At 33.0% G+C, this 22,929-nt stretch overlaps 1 protein-coding gene across 6 annotated transcripts in view; it reads left to right on the forward strand.

Moving 5' to 3' along the window:
• The window catches only part of CNKSR2 (connector enhancer of kinase suppressor of Ras 2), a 268,980-nt gene that overhangs the window by 140,861 nt on the left and 105,190 nt on the right, over positions 1 to 22,929 (forward strand). For all 6 annotated transcript variants that reach the window (XR_012916031.1, XM_012784628.3, XM_020285003.2 and 3 more), the window contains 2 exons: positions 7,027 to 7,160; positions 12,068 to 12,279. Coding sequence is in view for 5 of the 6 variants with exons in the window: in XM_012784628.3 (XP_012640082.1) it covers positions 7,027 to 7,160; positions 12,068 to 12,279 (346 nt within the window). In the remaining variant the exon portion in view is untranslated. The remainder of the gene's footprint in view (positions 1 to 7,026; positions 7,161 to 12,067; positions 12,280 to 22,929) is intronic.

The following is a 22,929-nucleotide window of genomic DNA, read 5'->3' on the forward strand; positions in this document are numbered from 1 at the left end:
GTTTTAATTAAAGTAGAAGTTCTATTTCTAAAAATATTTAAAGGGATAGTGACTTCTAATATTACATAACTACAATGATTAATTTTGATTTGGATTTCCTTTTGAAACTCATTCATGAAATTATAACCAAATAAACAAAAGCATACAATTCAACTTCATGTTCACAGAGAAATTTCATTAGTACATTTCGTGAATTTGGCAGTTCTTTTGATAAATTCGTTATTTCTCAAACATTTTACAATAGAACTGAAGGACTTAAAGCTCTCTTAGTCAAATACTACAAAGCAGATTTAATAATAATGTCTGGAAGATTGAATTCTGTTGTCATCTGTACCTGTTAATGAAAACTAGAAATGTCTTACCTGGATAGAATCTTTTATTCTAAGAAAGCAAACCAGGGATTGCTTGCTTTATGAGAGCTGTTTTTTACATCTCCTTAGTGTCACCTCTACTAATTTCCTGGATTTTGGTAAGCATGGTGATTTCTTATGGTCAAGTTCTTCTAATTCAATGAAAAAAAATCTCAGGAAACTGTGAAGAAACCTCAAGGTGTATTTTTAGATGTTTGTGGTTTTAAATTAATATGTGTAGGCCACGAGCATGCATCCTTGGTGTCATTTTCTTCTTAGATGTATGGGAGAATTAGCTGGACATTGCCAAGAATGTTCTTTGAAGTCATCACTGAGAATCAGTGATTTTCAAAAACATTTAAGAACCCAGATTTTTGGTGAGAATGTATCTCAGAAATGATCACTAAAATTAATGTTGGAATTCACCATAATGATTTAGATATCATTTAAGACATTTTTATATAAAATAACATCAAGTTGTATCATTAAAATTATGTTCCTAAACTGTATTCTAATCCATAAATCTCTTACATCAATGCCATAGTTACTTGTGTGATTTGTGCTTTTCCACTTAAATTTTACTGTTTAGCATTATTTTGATGCCATTTTACAGGATATTTAAATAAATGAGAAGAAAAAGAAATAGAAAATAGTCATAGCAGTCAATTTTTGTCTACTAACTGATGTAACAACTGGAGAATGCCGATTATATTATATTTCAAATACATATAGATATGAGTGGTTAAAGTCATTCTGGAAAAATCAAAACACATAAGTAACAATAAAATTAATTTCCATATCCAAGTTATAGGTTGGTGTGACTGAAAAAAATTAATTGCAGAAAGTTTATATGTTTCCAAGAGTTTTGTTTTGTAAACATGTTTTAAAAAGAACAGAACTAAAATTAGGTATGACACTAGAGAAGAAAATAAATTTTTAACTAAAAATTGTGCTGACTGGGAGGCAAGAACAATTCTATGTTTTACGTGCTCAAATTAGTAAATAGCTATAAGCAATTGTCTTAGCAAATTTTAGATCACCAATGTTTAAGCAAATCAGTTAAAGGATCTAAGTCACATTTGTGTTATTTGAGCCAAATGCTTTCAAAATGTTAACACTGACTACAAATAATCACCTATAATGTAACAATTACCCATTCTTTCTTTGGTAAATATCCCAGAAATAATGTTTACTGTAATTTGAAAAAGCAGAAGTCCACTTTTAATGTTGCAATTTAATATGTCCATAAGACCAGACAATACAGGATTGAATACACTAGTGTTAGCTTCAATATAATGTGCAAAATTTCATGATTCTGTGGAAAAAGCCATTTTGTAGTGTGACTCTGAAGTCTTTATTATATACTGTATAACTACATACATATTTTTATGCACATATATGCGTATTTTTTAACTTAGGTGTACATGGTTTCCTGATCAAATCCAAGGTCGGAAAAAATGTTTGTTTTCTTGTAGTCTGATAGAAAAAGGAAAAATTATGTGCTTATTAAACAAGACTCAAACCCTTTGTATTTATAAATTTGGATTCTAGAAAAAAATGAAACAACTGAAAGTGGGAGAATTTTGAACATATACATATCCCTTGCTTAAGTTCTTTACAAATAATTTACCACTTAAGAAAAGCCTGGCCAGGAAAAAGTATGCCCAATTTTCCACATTAGATCTAACCTTCTTTATATGGTCAAGAAACCTACAAGATTGTATGTAAATTCTTGCCAATCCAAAATTCAGAAAAAAAAATTCTCTGGAGCATGTGTTTAGTTGTTAATATAAAAACAATGTTCTGGTACTAGTGTTGGGAATTATAATAAGAATGTGTTTGAACTGAGTAAGGACTTTTGTGAATGTTCTGTGCTAGAATAATGGGGGTATTGTAATCCATTTGAGTCTGTGCTTATTCCCAAGAGTGAATAAAATAAATGGCCAGGTTTTATACTTGATGTAATCCTTTGTATTTCAGTGGGTATTTTCCCCCAGGAAAGCAAAGCAAGTTCTATGTGATCTTGGCATTAGTGAATTTTAAAGCTAACTACGTAATGGGTAATGCACTGTTTTAATCTTTAACCTTGGAGCTGTCTTTATGTCATTGGCTTCATTTAAGACTTTTATAGCTCTATCAAAGCTGGGTCATTTACTAGACAGAGGGAAAACTAAATTAAGATACACTTGCCAAGAGATGTTAAAATGTAAAATGTTTCGAGTAAAACTTTAATGTCAAATGTAGTTTCTTAAGTATAGAAGTTTTTCTCATAGTCTTTAAGACTATAGAGGTTGCAGAGGTACACCAATACCTTCCAGATGTGCTCAGTTACCTTAGAGATGTTAAAATGGGGGGGAGGGGGCACACAAAAGGCCTGAGCCCTCAGAGGATTTTTACTTTTAAGAGACAGCATCTCACTCTGTCACCCAGGCTGGAGTGCAGTTGCATGATCATAGTTCACTGCAGCCTCAAACTCCTGGGCTCAAGTGATCCTCCTGCCTTAGCCTCCTGAGTACCTGGGATTACAGGAATGAGTCACCATGCCTGGCCCCTCAGAATATTTAAAGTGAGATTTTAGTGAGTCCTTACAGAAGCAAAAACTTTTCTTTTACAACAATCACAGTCTTCTAATGATGTTTAAACTAGATGAGTAGGATATTATTGCTAAAGTCATCACTCATGATTAAGAGGAAGATTTGTGCCATGTCATATTTTCAAGCACAATTTTAAGTATGTATATGTTCACACTGACACTATGAAAAATGTATGTGTAAGTTTAATCTATAAGATTTCTGACTCCTGTTGACAGTAGTAAGTTATCATTAATTGACCTAAGGTTATAAATGTATGTTTGAAGAGACATATATGATTATTTTATTTAGGATTTGGGCATTTTAAGAGATGCATACCAGTTCCCCCAAAAACCTATCATAGATTTGTTTTATAAAAGTAACAACATATATGCAAATGTGTCTTCCCTGTCAGAGCCTCACTGATTATGTGGAAGGATAGCTTTATGTCACAAGTACCATTGAAATGAAAGCTAAATGATATGGCAAGGTCATTCTAGGAAATAAACCCTTTTGGATGGGATTCAAAATAGATTTATGTCATACTTGATTATATACCACAGTGGATCAAGTTATACTGAAGCTTCATGCTTAAATAACAAAATGTAATTCTAAAGTAATACCCTTGTATTCTATCCATTTTATCCATAAGTATTGATACTTCTGAATTCTCTTCCCATATGAATTTTACTAATATAAGAGATCAAAATGTCAAAGTGATAAATGAAAATAATATCACCCTTTAATTCTACTTCCTTTCTTAAATTGAAAATTCTTTATAGTGGATGATCACAGCTTTTCTTAAACTGTTACAAATGATTAGAAGTAAATGTTGCTAGGATAAGAAAGGCTATCTTTTTGCATTATTATATTTTCATAGTTAGATTTTTGTCACTCTAAGGATTATGCCTATTAAAATTTGAATTTGAATGGAACTGTTGTTTTTGAGAGAAGCTAAATTTGTTACTTTTTGCGTATTTTCACACAGTTAAGTGGCTATTGGTGGCAGGTGTATTTTTAATGTCAGTTGTTAGGAATTTCTTTCTGCTAATTTTAACTAATTGTATCATTCTGTGCTTGATTTAGTCAAATTTTACCTGTCTTTCTAACGTTACTTAATGCCTTTTTCATTCTTTTAGTCATGTAATTTTTCATTCTTTCAATTCTTGTCCAAAGTTAGAAAAATGTTTAAGAGATGATAATTTTAAATTTTCACAGAGGCCTCCTTTTGGGTTAAGTAACTATTTTCATTTTCCCGTGAAGCTTCTACTTTACTGAATTTTACTTTTCCATTGCTTAATGTCTTAGTTGTTTTTTATTGTGATTCTCAAAAAGAATGTTTACTTTTTAGCTTGTATTAGCTTGATAAAAATTGCACAGTTAGTAGACAGAAATATACTGAATATATTGAATATTTACAGAACTTTACTTTGTATAAGGCATACTGATAAGCCAGATAATATGTGCCTGATAAACCAGTTGAAATATTTTCTATGATTTGTCAATAAAATAATAAGCCAATTGAGTTAAACAACAGGATTGACTAATTCCTTTTTTCTCTGAAAGATTAAATTGTTTTTCTTCAAACAGTTCAATTAATTGAACCAACTTGGCAAAATCGAACCTGTTATCTATTTCAGCATATTTAAGAGTCTTTTTCCTCTGTGTATGTACTAATTTAGCTAATCACATTAACTGATGATATTAATAGTAACTCCCCTAAAAATAGAAACCTAGAGAAATAGCAATTTGAAGGAACTTGATGTGGCTAATATTTAAATTTCCTGGAAGGGGAAAGGTAAAAGTACCATAGGTAGACAATCCTAGTAATAGTCCAGACAGAATAAAATATCCTCTTGGTCCTTACCTCACACTTAAGGTATATTTAAAATATATTTGTAACCGTTGACTACTACTACTGCTTTCTCCTTCCTTCCTTTTTATTTGGGAAGGAAAGGGTTAGGTATTAACCAGGAAACATTATCTTTAGTTCTTTAGATAATAAAAGTAAGGGAGAAAAGTCCTCAAAATAGAAATAGTGACCCTAAAAGAGAGGAAAGACAATAAAATTTAAGTTAGATTATGTTTAAAAGCTTATGGTTCTAGAACTTGGTTTTAAGTTTATTTGCAGTGTTAGGATATTTTAAATTAAGAAAGCAATTAGAGCATTTAAAAAGCATACTGAATATTAGTTTTTCTCTCATGATGTGTCTGTCTAAAAGGATTGGAAACTAATATGCTGTTCAATGAATGTTTTCTTTATTACATTTTATAATGATGAAATTTTGGTCAGACTTATTGTTTAGTGTCATCTACATTTAAAACCAAGATGTCCTGTCAGAGAGGAAAACAATTATAAAGAGTCACATTACAATGACTATATATATGTATCATTGACTCTATCAATCAAGGATCTGTTGTATAAGCATGAAATACGTCCTTAGAAAGAAAACAGTTCTTTATTTTTCAGGCTTCATGGTGTTCATCAGTACAGGTGACTCCTCTTAACTTATGTAATCTCAGGATTTCCCATTGCCAAGAGTTTTGTTCCTAAAAGACAGGTATAGTTTAACTGGACACTATCCCAAATTTAGCATAAACATGGTAGTCTTTACTACATACTTTCATAATATCTTAAAATTCCTCAATTAGCATGTAAAACTTCTGACCTTTTAAAAAATCATGTAAGATGGGGTAGAGACCCAAAATACATTATCAGTCTCTCTCCCTTTCTCTCTCTTTCTTTAATTTCTATTTCACATAGATTAAAACTTAACCATCATTTTGGCAGGTTGTACAATTTCAAGCTATTAAGGTGAGCTGTGTAACAAGGAAAATCAAAACCATGAACTGAGTTCTAAATTATGTAGCCTACCCCTGTGACCTACATTGTACTATCCATTGTATTTATGCTTGGCTTTTTGAACAAATTTTGTTTATCTGTACAAAAGTATTGTCACAATATAAAATAGTTGTTATATGCCATTTTCGAGCATCCAGCAATGCGTATTAAAGTAATAGAACTGTGGGTCTATATAAATATGCTAAAAGTGTTTTCATATTGGCTAAAATGACATCTCATCATGTGAAGATACAGTTCATTTTGTGATCATTATTTTTGTGTTTGCAATTGCTCTAAAGTTCTTCTTTTAAATATGTTAATTGTATGCATAGCTAATCAATAAGATCTGTAAGATAAATATAAAAATTTGTGAATTTTATTTCACTTTAGGATAATTTCTTAAACTATTAGATTATTTTCAAATGCTGTGCAGCTTGGAATTGGGAGTGCTCTTAAGTTAATGCATCCTGATGTACTACTTAATTCAGTATATACATTATCTTAACTTTTTAAAAAGCCCCTCCTATTTAATATTTAAATACAGGCATGAAAATGAGGACTATAGATATGCAGCAAAAGATTATTTTAAACTATAGATAAATGTGTGTGGCTATGAAAGGTGAAATGATTGTGTTACATTAATTACCATACTTTTGTAGTTGTACCATCAAATGGCTTTAAGACAGTTAACTATGTTTGTATTGATGGAAAAAAAGTACATTTTCCTAGAAAATACTCTCTCATATTTGCCCTTTTATACTCCCATTTTTGTAACCTTTTCTGAGAATCTGTAACATTTTACTAACCTAAGAGTATGATGTGTCTTTTTTGGGAGATCTGAAATAGCTTTCACATATAGCAGTCAGGATGTGAGTGAGCTAATTTGAGAGTTACTCTTCATTATCTTTCTTTCAAAGGTGGGATTCTGACAGTTAATTTAATTTAAATAAGTTTCTGACTGTGCAATAAATCTTCCCATTATGAAACACTGCATGGTATTGCCTTATAAATAGCTTTTAGGTGGTTAGACCATAGAAGAAGGTAAGTTGGGAACTAAGTGGAAACCTCTAATGTAATATATTATTTGGTTTTGGAGACTCAAAGGAATATCCATCCACATGCTAAATGACATGCTTCTTGTTTTCAGCCAAGTTCAAAAATTTTGCAGAAATAGAGAATTTTAAAATGATAACTATGTGTCATTGTTGTTGTTGTTTTTTGTGTTGTTTGTGTGCGTATGTATTTTCTTTTTCATTTTAACCAGCCTCTTATACCTAGAAGTCCCACAAGCAGCGTTGCAACGCCTTCCAGCACCATCAGTACACCCACCAAAAGAGACAGTTCTGCCCTCCAAGATCTCTACATTCCCCCTCCTCCTGCAGAACCATATATTCCCAGGTATAAAACTAACCATCATGTTGTTCCGGGCAGCTTTTAGCCAAAGACTAACCTAACAGCATGTAAACTGTGAAGTCAATTCTCAAGGAACATCTTGAATATTTTCTCAGTTCTGAACATATTCTGGGAAATTATTCCCATTATAGAGAATGCACTTTGGGTAATAATAATAACTAACTTGCATTAAACACATACTGTACATTAAGTACCTTACACCCATTATTTCACATAATACAAAAGAATAGGAAAGTAATATTAAATAACAACTAGGATTATTTTAATAAGTAAAGAAGAGGCCGGGCGCTGTGGCTCACGCCTGTAATCCTAGCTCTCTGGGAGGCCGAGGCGGGTGGATCGTTGGAGCTCAGAAGTTCAAGACCAGCCTGAGCAAGAGCCGAGACCCCGTCTCTACTAAAAATAAAAAAAAAATAAAAAAAAACGTTAATTGGCCAACTGAAAATGGAAAAAAAAATAAAATAAAATAAAGGAATTAAAAAAAAAAAAAGAATAAGTCAAGCTTTTTAGCTAAGAATCCTCAGGAAATCTCAGGTTATTTCAAAACATTTCATATACTACTTTTTTTTTAAAAAGGGGAAGTTATAGATAATTTTTATGCTTTCTTAAATGTAGGTGATAAGGAAGATACTTTTAGATGATGAGGAGGAGGGAGATTAGTTTTTTCCCCCCTAATATTTATGTATCTATCTTCCTTCATTCATTCATTAATGTTTCTTTTAGGAAGTAGAGAGAGGTTACAAGGGAATGAATTGCCTTTAAAGTCTATTTTCTAGATTTCTTGAGGCTATATATCTATTTTATTTCCAGATTATTTGAAACTCCTGGCAGGTGTGGAAGAATACAGCTTTATGCCATAACGCATTCTGCCCAAAGGCATTCTGATATCCAGCCTCGTGAAATACAAAAATTATGGAAAAGGGCCAGCACTAAATGGAGACAATTAATACCAATCACAAAGAATTTGATTCAGTTTTTAAATTAGTTCTGCAGTCATTCAAAAACAATAATTTAAGATCTGTTGTTTTCAAGCCATAATTAAGTTTCTTCAGTATATAAAAGAACTGAATTCCTTGCGTTAATTAATTTTCATTATTCTTTGGTACACCTCGTGTTCTAGAAGTATATATTCTATTATACGTGATGGTTACTGACATTATGTGATCTAAATGCTGCATGTCAATATGGCATATCTATAAATGCTATGTTGTCATCTAGTAATAAGTCAGTTTTATGTATATTTTAGTTCTTATTTTTGAGAATTAAATGCAGCTATGGGAACATGGTTTATAAGATATAATTTACTAAGCTGGAATTTCATAAATCTTTCTAATATATAATTTACAGTTTTATGTTCAGTTTACAATTAGATGTACAAATCCATCCAAAATCCTATTAAAATACAAGTTGCATTTTAATTTCATTAAGACAGTGTCAGACCTTCTAAATACTCTTGCATGAGGAGCAATGAAAGCGTGTGTATTCCAAATAGGAAGCATCTCTTTTATGGTTTGTTTTTATTTTAATTTGAAAGATTTTTATTTTGGTACAAATGATTATTTTAAGAGGCCTGATTCTTCAGATAGCTACATGTATAGATAAACATCAAAAGATTATTTTTATCAAATCTCTGTAGTTTTTTAATGTTTTTTGGGGTAGGGAGGAACTTGTTATAAAGTCTCTCCTAGACAAAAATTACTTAAAATACATTTAAGAGGACAAAAGAGTAAAAGAGTACAGAAGAGTATACTTAAAAAGGACAAAAGTTCTGTCCTCAGAGCATGGAGAAGTTATTATTAAGGCAGTATATTGAAGGCAATAAAAAGCTTGAACATGCTATTTAAAAATACTAGATTATGTGAGAGGTTGAAATGTCAACATAGTGGTCCTTTTTTTGTCAGTATTGCTTGAAATCTTCAAATTTTTCAGTAAAATTCATAATCATAATTAGTGTTTACTATCTCACTGTAATTGATTCTTAGTTGGTCAGTATATAATTTATCAGAATATTCTAAATACATTTTGAATCAAATTATTAGTCACCCAGTCATATAATCTTTTGATATAGCAGTCAATATAATCCATGCATCAAAGCCCCTTTGTACCATAGCCTTATTCAAATTATCTGTATTTTCAGGTTTGACTTGAAGTTATAGTCATAAAACTGTTTACAGTTGTCATTCTTTTTATAGATACAGCCTTGACACTTTTTTTTCCATTTTCTCATTTTGAGGATGAATGTGGTTGACCTACTTTAACTCTTCTGAACATTTCTTTTTCTTCACATTAAAAAAAAAAACTTTGTTTATACAGAATTAGGCATTTTGATAGTAAATGAACATATATAAATTATATGTTTAATTTGAATTGTAAATAATAAAAAGCTTTCACCTTAAAAGAATACAAAGACTCAAAAATGGTTGTCAAGTTAGATAGAATTTTTTATGTGATTAAAATTCTTTGAACACACTTATTCCAGAAAACAAAAGTGATTACAAAAGTTCCTTTTTCTCTAAAAGAGCACAACACATGTATGTGAAGTAAGTGAAATTTGGTTGATATTGTTTTATATGTCTATGACTATACAGTTTCATTATCATAATATGTATTAATAGTACATTTTTATACTTAACCAAATTTCTTTTCCTGTGAGAAAAATGAAGAATTTGTAGGTCTTTGAACTATGAAGTTTAAGTACTGATTTCTCTTATTAACTCTACTGTGTGCCATTAAATATAAGGGAAGTTCACTAAAGCGATGCTCTTTTAATGTTTCCTTAAATCCTTTCTAGAGCAAACGTATAGATTTATTATATATGTGTATAAATGTTTAACACTAAGAAAGGTAACAAAATCTTTACAGCAGAATGAATTAATGCATTGAGTTCTTCAGGGACTCATGACATGAATACATACATAAACATACACATACACACACATTTATACACGTAATACTTGTATCACTTCATTCTACTGAAAAGTTTGTTTTTGCTTTGTACTTTCCTCAATTCAAAATATCGTATTTGAATATGTTCAGTATAGACGTGTTTAACAAATCTTCCCTGCTGATATAAGGCTCCTCCTTCATATTATTATAGAGTAGCAAATACTAACCCTTCCAATTTTCTGCCCCAAGAAATGTCCATATGAATGTAGCATGGTATATAAATACAGTTAAATCACCCTCTGATCTCAGCTACATTAACATTCATGTCACAAGCCTCATAGAGCAGTCTGCCCATTTAGAGACAGGCATAACCTACTCCACTACCACGAATTTGTTAGGGTTGTTTCCAAGCTAATTGCAGTGTGAATTTCTTTTTGATAGTGGGCTAACAGTAACAAAAAGTACCAATTTATTCAGGAAAAGTTTTCAGCTAGCTGAAAATAAAATTCTGGCTTGATTTTATATTTATTTCCTTCATGTTGCCTAAGAACTGGCTACATAGTTATATCTTGGTAATGAGCAGTACTTTTATATTAGAAAATAAAAGAGTAAATGGCAATGCAAATGGCAACCTTACCTTGTGATGAGTTAAATAGATAAAGACAACTTGGCTGATTCAGTTAGTCTTGAGAATGTTATTTACTACTTTATACATATTTCAAATACTGAGAATATAGTTCTCTACATTTGGACAAACCTAAACTTTTGTACACAGACACAGAAATACCTGTTTTTGCTGGACTAAGACTCATATTTTAGAATTGACATCACTTGTATAAGCTCATATCCATTTTACAGTACGTAATGGGGCGCAATTAAAAATTTGTTCTCTTTATCTGTCTTATTATAATTCAGTTTATAAATTTAAGATTTTTTTTAGTCTTATTACTCAACATAAGATTAAATTTTTCCTGGTGTGAAAGCATTTATTCATGCTACTATTTAGGGTAACTGGAAACAATTAAATATTGGAAGAAATATAACTAATGATCCACAGATGAAGAAATTACATTTACATTTATAGTCACATTCTAGAAGACAAGCTTTTCTAACAAAAGTTTCATAGCTAATCAATGAAATGTTTCATAGAACAAACAGGATTCAATTTAACCAATTCTAAAGGGACTATTTCTGTCAAAATACCGCCCATTACGTGCCCAATCACCTATGTGTGAGTAATAGATTTGGGGGATATCATAAATTTTTCGAGATTTTTCTCTTAGAATCCTATAGAAGAAAATAATCACCTTGCCATCACCTTAAGTTTCATTCTTAAACTCCATAATTTATACAATTTATTTACCTTCTCTCCACAAGTTTGATATATTAATTTAAAATGAGTTGTATGAATGTATCTTTTTGCTCTTAAATAAGATACATAGAATAGGAATACTGAGAATAATTATTTTAATTAAGATTGATTTTAAATTAATAACATGCTGTTTGAAATTCTTACAATAACAGTTTATATAGTGCTAATTTATTTCCTAAGGCCACAGTGCCCTTTATGGTAGTTCTTAAACACATCTTTGTTTTTGAGCAATACGAATTTTTACTGAGAATCAATTAGGTAAACTGGCAGAAAAAAAAGGATATGGTTAACATTGTTAGCATTATACCTACTGTCTTGAACACTAAAAGCAACTTATATGCTAATTATCTTTGTATGACTTGGTACAATAAAAAGTGGACTAGAGCAGAAGTTAGAAGATCCATGGCTCATTTCTAGCTCTGTCAGTTATTAGCTGTATGACATTGAGGCAAGTCGTTTTTGGTTTTTGGCAAACAAGAATAATTAAAAATTACCCTATAAACCTCAAAGAAAGTTTGGAAAGATCAGAACATACATTGTATGGGAAGAATGTTAATAGTATTTTTGACCCTCTACCATTTTACGATCCTAACACTTTCCTATGTCCTTCTCCTTTACTCTAACCCTTTGTTAGGGATGAAAAAGGAAACCTTCCTTGTGAAGACCTCAGAGGACATATGGTAGGCAAGCCAGTGCATAAGGGATCTGAGTCACCAAATTCATTTCTGGATCAGGAATATCGAAAGAGGTTTAATATTGTTGAAGAAGATACTGTCTTATATTGCTATGAATATGAAAAAGGAAGATCAAGTAGTCAAGGAAGACGAGAAAGCACCCCAACTTATGGTAAGAGTTCTTCTCTTACATTTACATAGGATGTATGTCTGGCATAGGACTCTCAATTTCCTTTAATAGGCTTTTGGGTTGTGCAAATTACTTGATAGCTTTTGAATCTTTATGATTGATCTGTGTCCTTCATGTGCTTCAAAGTGGGATCTCAACAATATGAGGCATGATATTAAAAATTATTCTAGATTTTCCAAAGATAAGAACAGTAGGTAACATTCCAGCTCATAATGATTTATGAAAATCTCTTTAGTATAACATATAACTTCTTGTTTGTTAGATGTTGCCAAATTGGAAAAATTCAAGTGGGTTTTTTTTCCTTTGTTAATGAATACTTTTAACATGACTTCCTTAAAATAATATTATCTCCTTATTAGCCAGGGACTAAAGAAATTTAGATAGAGTTTTCTGGAGAAAATCTCATCTCAGTTTTTGTATTTTTTAAAAAACTGCAAAATTAATTTGGCATTTGAGTGGAAGTAGATTTTAAATAGGACGGACATAACTATCTGTAAGGCAAAAAAAGACCTAGAGTTTCCATGTACCTAGGTTTTTTTTTTAAATCCTCAATCCTTGTTTTTCCAAGAAAGTAACCCAGTCACAAATACTTAAAACTGATACAGTATATCTGAAAGACTTGCAGATAAAGTTACCTAAAGTTAAAATAGTAAAGCCTATTGCAAGAACGAATTGATTTAATTGGAAGTCTTTGCTCCTCTCTTTCCAATCTTCACATTAATCATTTTCAGTGAGGAGCTTATACTTTGGGGAAAGACAGGATTCCTGCTAGTTAGTCCAGACTTGATCAATGAGAGCTCAGCAGAAGAAAAGTTGTTTTTAACTAGCCCTTTCCACCTACACCCCTCACTCGTCCACCATGGCCATATGCCGCCCGGCTTTGGTCCCCAAATAGCAGTCATCACATGCCTTCTTATACATGTCTTATTTCCTTACTGCTCTTTGCAAATGATTATGAATGAAAAGTTTTGCCCAAAATTATCCTAAAGAATAGGACTACTTGTCTTATTTTGTGTTATTCTCTTTACATGTGGTTTTTTTTTATCAAAAGAATAAATAATGGTACTTTTAGCATAACTCCTCAATTATGTTACTCTGGTGGCACGTATTTTAAACTGTCCTATATTGAATGTATTTGGACCTTTGCTTTTCTCCCTTATTATATCATAAACCTGCAGTATAGAGGCCTACCTTCTTTGCTATCCCTACTTCTAAACAATGAGATAATATGAACTTTTTATTCTTATTCACTCCACAAGTACTTATGGACTACCTATTAATGGATAGGCACTAATGTGTATCGACCCTTCTTTTTCTATGTCCCAGAATTTTCTGGCTATTTTCTACTTATGTTGAAATATTTAATAAATATTTGATTTAAGGAGTAATTATAGACACCAAATGAAGTCATTGATTAATAACTGATGACTTTATTTAAAAAAATGTTTACTAGGTTCTTACCTGAATGGCTATAAATTGTTAGTTCCTTCAGACTACAGTTTAAAGCATATAGTGCAATCATGTTCCATAAATCATATTTCCACCAATAAAATAGAATGCTGTTTAAATTTTAGAAAACTTAGATAGCCTATAGATACTTGATATCTTTTTGTAAACAACTTAGGAGAAAAGAAACGTATACATGCTTAAAAGAAGGAGAAAGAAATAAACAAAGTTTTTTTCATTCAGTATGATCTTTAAGCTTTTTTTAAAATTGGCACATAATAATTGTACATATTTATGGGCTACAGAGTGATATGTCAATATGTGTATATAATGTGTAATGATCAAATCAAGGTAATTAGCATATCCATCACCTTAAACATTCAACATTTCTTTGTTTTGGGAATATTAAAAATCCTCTCTTCTAGCTATTGGAAATTATATAATAAATTATTGTTAACTATAGTCAACCCTTGGTGCTATAGAACACTAGAAGTTATTCTTCCCACATAGCTGTAATTTTGTCCCATTAACCACCCTGTCCCAAAGCTCCCCCAATTCCCAGCCCACAAGTACACTTCCAAGCCTCTAGTAGCCATAATTCTATTCTCTTTGACCTTAACTATTAGCTTCCACATATGAGTGAGAGCATGCAGTGTTTATCTTTCTGTGCCTGACTTACTGCATTTAATGTTTTCCAGGCTCATCCATGTTGCCATGAATGACAGGCTTTCATTACTTTTTATGGCTGAATAGTATTCCATTGTTGATATATAACCATATTTTCTTTATCCATTCAGCTGTTGATGGATACTTAGTTTGATTTCATATCTTGGCTATTATGAATAGTGCTGTAAAACATAGAGCACAGATGCCTTTTAGACATACTAATTCCCTTTCCTTTGGGTATATATCTGGTAGTAGGATTGCTGGATAATATGGTAGTTCTAATTTTTGTTTTTTGAAGAACCTCCATACTGTTTTCTATAATGATTGTACTAATTTACATTCCTGTCTACAGAGTATAAGAGTTTCCTTTCTGTGCTTTCTTATCAGCATCTTTTTTTTTTTTGTCTTTTTGATAATAGCCATTCTAACTGGGATGAGATGATATCTCATTGTGGTTTTTTTGTTTTTGGTTTTTTTTTTTTTTTTTTTTTTTTTTTTGCGACAGAGTCTCACTTTGTTGTCCAGGCTAGAGTGAGTGCCGTGGCATCAGCCTAGCTCACAGCAACCTCAAACTCCTGGGCTTGAGTGATCCTTCTGCCTCAGCCTCCCGAGTAGCTGGGACTACAGGCATGCGCCACCATGCCCGGCTAATTTTTTTTTTTTATATATATATATCAGCTGACCAATTAATTTCTTTCTATTTATAGTAGAGACGGGGTCTCGCTCTTGCTCAGGCTGGTTTTGAACTCCTGACCTTGAGCAATCCGCCCGCCTCGGCCTCCCAAGAGCTAGGATTACAGGCGTGAGCCACAGCGCCCGGCCTCATTGTGGTTTTGATTTCCATTTCTCTAGTGATTAGTGATGTTGAGCATTTTTTTATATACTGGTTGATCATTTGTATGTCTTTTGAGAAATGTCTGTTAATATACTTTTGCCACTTTTTAATGGAGTTATTTGGGGTTTTTTTTTGCCATTGTGTTGTTTGAGTTCCTTGTATTCTAGATAGTAAGCCCTAGTCGAATGGATACTTTGAAAATATTTTCTCTGATGCAACAAGTTGTCTCTTCACTCTAATTGTTTCCTTTGCTATACAGAAGCTTTTTATTAGTAATTTGATACAATCCCACTTATCTATTTTTTTGTTGTTGTTGTTCCTTGTGCTTTCAAAATCTGGGACATAAAATGTTTGCCCAGACAATGTCCTAAATGCCCTATGCTTTCTTCTTAGTTTTATTGTTGTAAGTCTTAAATTGAACTTTTTAATCCATTTTAAGTTGATTTTTGTGTATGATGAGAGACAGGGGTCTAGTTTCATTCTTCTGCATATGGATGTCCAGTTTTCCCAACACCATTTATTAAAGAGGCTGTCCTTTCCCCAATGTATGTTCTTGGTGCCTTTGTTAAAAATCAATCGGCTGAAAACACATGGATATATTTCTGGGTTCTCTATTCTATTCCATTGGTCTATGTGTCTGGTTTTTATACCAGTGCCATGATGTTTCGGTTATGATAGCTTTGTAGTATAATTTGATGTCCAGTAGTGTGACGCCTCCAGCTTTATCCTTTTTGCTCAGGATTGCCTTGGCTATTTAGGGTCTTATGTGGTTCCATACAACTTTTAGGATTGTCTTTTCTGTTTCTGTGAAAAATATCGTTGGTATTTTGATAGGGATTGCATTGAATCTGTAGATAGCTTTGGATAGTGTGGTCATTTTACTAATATTAATTTTTCCGTTCCATGAACATGGGAAGTCTTTCCATTTGGTTGTATCCTCTTTAATTTCTTTAATCAGGGTTTTGTAGTTTTCCTTGTAGAGATCTTTCACCTCCTTGGTTCAATTTATTTCTAGGGGGGTTTTTTGTAGCTATTATATATGGGATTGCCTTCTTGATTTCTCTTTCAGGTGGTTTGTTGTTTATGTACAGGAATGCTAATGATTTTGTATATTAATATTGTATCCTGCAAATTTACTGAATTTGTTTATCAGTTTTAATAGGTATTTTAATAGAGTCTTTAGGCTTTTCTATACATAAGATCATGCTGTCTGCAAACAGGGACAATTTTATTTTCTCCTTTGTAATTCGGATGCCCTTTATTTCTTTCTCTTGCCTGATTGCTCTGGCTAGGACCCTCCAGTAAGCACTATAGTGAATAAAAGTGGTAAAAGTGGCCATCCTTGTCTTGTTCCAGTTCTTAGTTTCCCCATTCAGTCTGATGTTAGCTGTGGGTTTGTCATATATGGGCTTTATTGTATTATGTCCCTTCTATACTTAATTTGTTAGGAGTTTTTATCATGAAGGTATGTTGAATTTTATCAAATGCTTTTGTTGTATCTATTGAGATGTTCATTTGTTTTTTGGCCTTTATGTATCATTTTTATTAATTTCTGTATGTTGAACCATCCTTACATCTCTGGGATAAATCCTGCTTGCTCATAGGATATAATGTGCTGTTGGATTTAGTTTGCTAGTGTTTCGTTGAGGATTTTTACCTCCATGTTCATCAGGGATGTTGGCCTATAGTTTTTTGTTTTTTGTTGTTGTGTCCTTGTCTGGTTTTGGTATCAGGATAGTGCCAGCCTTGTAGAATGAGTTTAGAAGAATTCCCTCTTCTTCATTTTTTGGAATAGTTTGAAATGAATTTGCATAATTCTTCTTTTAGAGTTTGGTAGAATCCAGCAATGAAGGCATCTGGTCCTGGACTTTTCTTTGTTGGGAGACTTTGAATTACTGATTCAATCTCATTACTCATTGGTTGTTCAGATTTTCTATTTCTTCTTGGTTCAGTCTTGATAGGTTATATGTATCCAGGAATTTACCCATTTTCTCTAGGTTTTCCAATTTATTGGTGTATAGTTGTCCTTAGTAGTCTCTAATAGTCCTTTGTATTTTTGTGATATCAGTTGTAATGTCTCTTTTATTTCTGATTTTATTTATTTATGTCATCTCTCTTTTTAGTATAGCTAATGGTTTGTTTTATTTTTTCAAAAAACCAACTTTTGTTGACCTTCTTTATTTTTTAATCTATTTTGTTTAGTTCTGCTTTAATCTTCACGTTTTTTCTACTAATTTAGTTTCTTTCTTGCTTTTCTGGTTCCTTGAATAACTAGGTTGTTTGTCTGAAATATTACTACTTTTTTGATATAGATACTTATTACTATAAACTTCTTGCTTAGTACGCTTTTGTTGTAACCAATAGGTTTTGGTATGTTATGTTTTCATTTTCATTTCTTTCAATACATTTTTAAATTTCCTTCTTAATTTCTTCATTGATTCATTGGTCATTAAGGAGCATGTTGTTTAATTTCCATGTACTTGCACAGTTTCCAACATTTCTCTTGTTGTTCCTACCTGGCTTAATTTTCTTGTGATCTGAAAAGATACCTGACATGATTTCAATTTTTTTAAATTTGTTGAGACTTATTTCGTGGCCTAACATATGGTCTGTCCTGGAGAATGTTCCATGTGCTAATGAGAAGAATGTGTCTTCTGTAGCAGTTGGATAAAATGTTCTATATATATTAGGTCCATTTGGTCTATAATACAGTTTAAGTCTGAAATTTCTTTGCTGATTTTCTGTCCAGATGATCTGTTCAGTGCTGAGAATGGGATGTTGAAGTCCCCAATTATTACATTGGGGCCTGTAACTCCCTTTAATAATGTTTGCTTCATATATCTCAGTGCTCCTGTGTTGGGTGCATATATTAATATACTTATATTATTATATCCATTTGCTGACTTGATCTCTTTGTCATTATATAATAACCTTCTTTGTCTCTTTTATATTGTTTTAATTAAGGTATATTTTATCTGATATAAGTATACCTATACCTACTTCTGCTAATTTTTGATTTTTGTTTGCAAGGAATATTTTTTTCTATTTTTTTACTTTCAGTCTATGTGTGTATTTACAGGTATGATGAGTTTCTTATAGGCAGCATATAGTTAGGTCTTATTTTTTATCCATTCTATCAGTTTATGTCTTTAATTGGATAATTTAAACTGTTTAAATTCAAAGTGGCTATTGATAGATGAGGATTTACTCCTTTCATTTTCATAGTTTTTGTTTTGTAGATCTTTTTTTGTTTTTACTCTCATTGTTTATTGCACTTTGGTGGTTTTCTGTGGTGATAACATTTGATTTCCTTTCTCTTTCTTATTTGTGTTTCTACTTTACCATTGAGTTTTATTCTTCCATGTCTTTCATATTGGAAATTATTATCTTTTTACTTTTAGATGTAGGAGTTGCTTAAGCACTTCTTGTAGGGGCAGTCTAATGGTGATGAATTCCTTCATTCTTTGCTTATCTGGGAAAGAACGTATTTCTCCTTCATCCATGAAGGATAGTATTCTTACCTAGCAGATTTTTTCTTTCCTCACTTTCAATATATCATCCCATTCTATTCTGGCCTATAAGGTTTTTGCTGAGAAATCCACTGGTAGTCTGATGGAAGTTCCCTTATATGTGACCTGGTGCTTTTCTTTTGTTGTTTTTATAATTTTTCCTTTGTCTTTGACTTTTGACAGTTTAATTATAATGTACCTTGGAGAAAATGAAGGGGATGGATTTTAATTGGGGGTACTTTGAGTTTTCTCTATCTGAATGTCTATATCTCTTACAAGACTTGGGAAGTTTTCAGCAATTTTGTTAAATAAGTTTTCTGTGCCTTTGCCTAACTTGTCTCCTTCTGGAATACCCAAAATGAAACATGTGGTCTCTTTATGGTGTCCCATATGCCGTGTGGGATATCTTAATTCATTCTAATTCTTTTTTTTTTTTTTTAATTTAACTGGGTTATTTCAAAAGACCTGCCCTCAGGTTTAGAAATTCTTTCTTCTGCTTGATCTAATCCATTGCTGAATCTCTTGATTGTATTTTATATTTCATTCATTGAATTCTTCCATTTCAGGGTTTCTGTTTGGCTATCCTTTATGATACCTATTTCTTTACTGAATTTCTTATTCAAATCATGAAATCTTTTCCTGTTTTGTTGAATTGCATATCTTTATTCTCTTCTGTCCTGCTGCGTTTCCTTAAAATCACTAGTTTGAATTCCTTTTTAGGCATTTCATAAATTTCTTTAGGATCTGTTTTTGGAGAATTATTGTGCTTCTTTGGAGGTGTCATGTTTCCTTACTTCTTCATGTTTCTGATGTATCTACATTGGTATCTGCGTACCTGGTGAAACAGTCACTTCTTTTAATTTTATGGATTTGCTTTCATAGGGAAAGACATTTTCTCATAGATATAGTCTATAGTGTCATTTGGATGGGTGCTTTGGCTTTGGTTTGGGTAGGTGCAGTGATGTAGTCTCCATGTGATTTCCTTGGCTGTAGTTATCGTGTGTGGTTATCTTCAAATGCCTTAGGTGACCTAGGCTGTAGGTGTTTGTGGTGGCTACAGTCCAGTGCAGCTTTGTTGGGGCTGGGAGCTGCCAGATGAGTCAGTTCTCAGGCTCCTGGTGGAGGTGCACAGCAGCTTTGCTGCTGGATGGGGAGAGGGCCACTGGTGGTAGCAGGCCTCAGGTAGGCCAGTCCTTAGGCCCCTTGGGGGAGATACACAATAGCTTCACTGCTGAAGTCAATGGGATCACTTGCAGTGACAGTGAACCTGGGTAGGCCTGTTCTCAGGCCCCTAGGGGTGGTACAAAGTGGCTCTGCCACTGGAGTGAGTGAGGTCACCAGCAGTAACAGACCCCGGCTTGGCCCATTCTTGGGTTGGGGAAGGCTGCACAAAAGCTCTTCTCCTGGAGTGGGCATGGTGCCAGCAATGGTAGCCCCTGGGTGAGTTGGCCCTTTAGCCTGGGGCTTGGGGTGAATGGCAGCTCCTTCACTGGAGTGGGTGGGGTTACTGGCAATGATAGGCCATGAAAAGGCCAGTCCTTGAGTCTGAGGGGGCCACATAGCAGTTCTGCTGCTAGAGTAGGTGAGGTTCCTGCAGAAACAGGTCCTGGATAATTGGATGTCAGGCTCTAGGGAGTGGCACACATATTGGCTTCCTCTGTCTTGGGGTGAGGAAGTGTCTCCTTGCTAAGCTGAACTCCTTGTTCCCTGGCGTTCCAGGCATTATTAGGCTCAGGTGCCAAGTTCATATATGCACTGCTGGGTCTAGCTGAGGTCATGGCCATGCAGCCTTTCATATGGGTGTGGTAGGATGATGTCAAGGCTCCAGAGATGTAGAGATACAGAGGCTGTTGAGCCCTTGGGCAGGATTAGCTCTGGCAGTAGCTTGACCTCAAATGGTGCCATGCTATAATAGCCTGGGCCTAAGGGCATGGGGGGAGCCCCAATCCAAGGTTCCTCTCTGGAGTAATGTAGATATGTGGACTCCAGTCAGCTCCCTACACTGGCCTTATGGCCTATGAGGATTGTGGGGTTCTCTTGCAGGTAGGAGGCATCTGTGCTGGGAATGTGGACTGCTAGTCATCTTTTATTTACCTTTTTTCTGCAATGGGCAGTCCCCCTTGCTCCAAACCAATTCCAACTATGTGCTTAGTTTCCATCTTTCTGCTGCCATCCTAAGTTCCCTTGTCTCTCAAGGTCTTTGTCACTTCCTTGCTGAATTCCAGCATTCTCCCCTAGAAACTTCATTTGACATTTGGTTATCTACTTGTTATTTTGGTCCTTCTTTGTGGATAAGACGAATGTGGGGCACCCCTGGTAAGCCATCTTGAATTCTCCAAAGTTTGTTTTTAAACGTTTAAACCTGAAACAAATATAATCTTACTATATAGTGGTTTGGTTTAATCTAAACCTTTAATGTAGATACCTATAGATACTTCAATGGAGATTCCCTAGTACAACCTGAAGGTTGTTCCAGGTAACTAACAGTTTAATGTATTTACCTTTTTAAAATCAAATCTTAAATAATAAAAACTTACCTGTCAGACGTAGGAATTTGTAGTCATGATTTTCTCAATAATTAATTCATTTGTTAAGTCATTCAACCATACTTGTTGTAGACATAAAACCAGGCAGACACTGGGATACAAAGATGAATAAAACCATAAAGTCTACCTGTAAGGTAATTATAACCCAAAGGGAAGAAACAAAGACACATATTGCAGTCACTTCAGGTAAGTAGGAAACTGTGCACAAAGTGCTTTAGTAGCCCAAGAAATGAAGCCCTATAGTCTGCCTAGGAAGTCAAATAAGTAGATGTGACATTAATGCTGTGTTTTAAATGATGAGTAGTCATCATCTATGGTTTCTAGATGCTAATCATATCCACCATATACTTGGCACCTTCTCAAACCTAGGTCTGAGATCTGAGATTTTGTATAAATTTCTCAGCCCAGACCCTAAAAGCCCCTTTACAGATTACTTCAAACCTTCATAAGCAATCGAAGACAACTTGTTTATTTAACCTATGAAGTAGTGCCATTATACAGACCCTTAAGTGTGACAATATCTTCTTGTATTTGGAAATAATTATAATGAAAGTATACAATCCTGCTGAAATATATTGCAAAAAAACTAAAGTACAAAAATGTTCACATTTGATATTTTCTGGAAATGACAGTAATTTAACTTCTTAGCACTTGTGTGATACCTTAAAATGCAGTGTGTAAGTCCTTTATCCTTAGAGTGTTCAATTTTGTTCTTAGTCACAAGTACTCTTATTTTGAAGTACGTGAGTTTAATCCTGTTAACTTCCCAGATTATCTGTTTAGTCAAAGAGTTTAGCATTAAGATTATAAGAGTCTTGGTAGGATTTTAAGAAACAAATGAGAGATATAACACAGTTCTTTGTATGTGCTTTTAGTTGAATGCATATTTACTTGCTGTATTCTCTGAGTACATTCATATTTTAAAGTTCGATATGTGAGAGAAAAATAAGGGATCTCTGTTATTAAGCACAGTAACAAAGAAACACAGATATAAAGAAAATTATTTGAAAACATCCTAACTGTGGTTTTTTAAAGTATGTTGTTTAACCAGGTTTCTCATTTTATATCATGAACCCTCTAATTGTTAAAAGTGAGTTGAAAGAAGTACAGTTATTGACCCTAAGCAATTAAACAAGTACAATATGGATGGACAGTAGATGACCCTTCCAGAAAATAAGTAAATACAATAAGACCTCATCATCGATAGGTTCTTAGAAAATAAACTTTAAGTGAAATGATGTATAGCAAGTCCTCAAATAAGGTTGTTTCCTTCAACAACATTTTGTTACAATGATGAAAAAAATTGGTTTTTTTATACATTGTTTCACTTAAAGTTGTGGTTTCCAAGAACCTACCTACAATGTTAAGTGAGGACTTACTATAATACCTGTTGAGCTTTTTAGGTAAGCCAAGCACTGTTCTAAGCATATAAAAGGCATTAACCCATTTAATCTTCACAACAACCCTATGAGGTATATCCTAATAAAATCCTTATTATACAGATGGGAAATATAAAATACATAGAGGTTAAATAATTTACCCAACTAGTAAGTTGTACAGCTGGGATTAAGTACCCATGGATATTTGTTGACCCTACTAGTGGTACTAGCTAGCTAGAGGTGATCAAAAT

The sequence above is a fragment of the Microcebus murinus genome, chromosome X (assembly GCF_040939455.1).
Source record: "Microcebus murinus isolate Inina chromosome X, M.murinus_Inina_mat1.0, whole genome shotgun sequence".
Lineage (NCBI taxonomy): Eukaryota > Metazoa > Chordata > Mammalia > Primates > Cheirogaleidae > Microcebus > Microcebus murinus.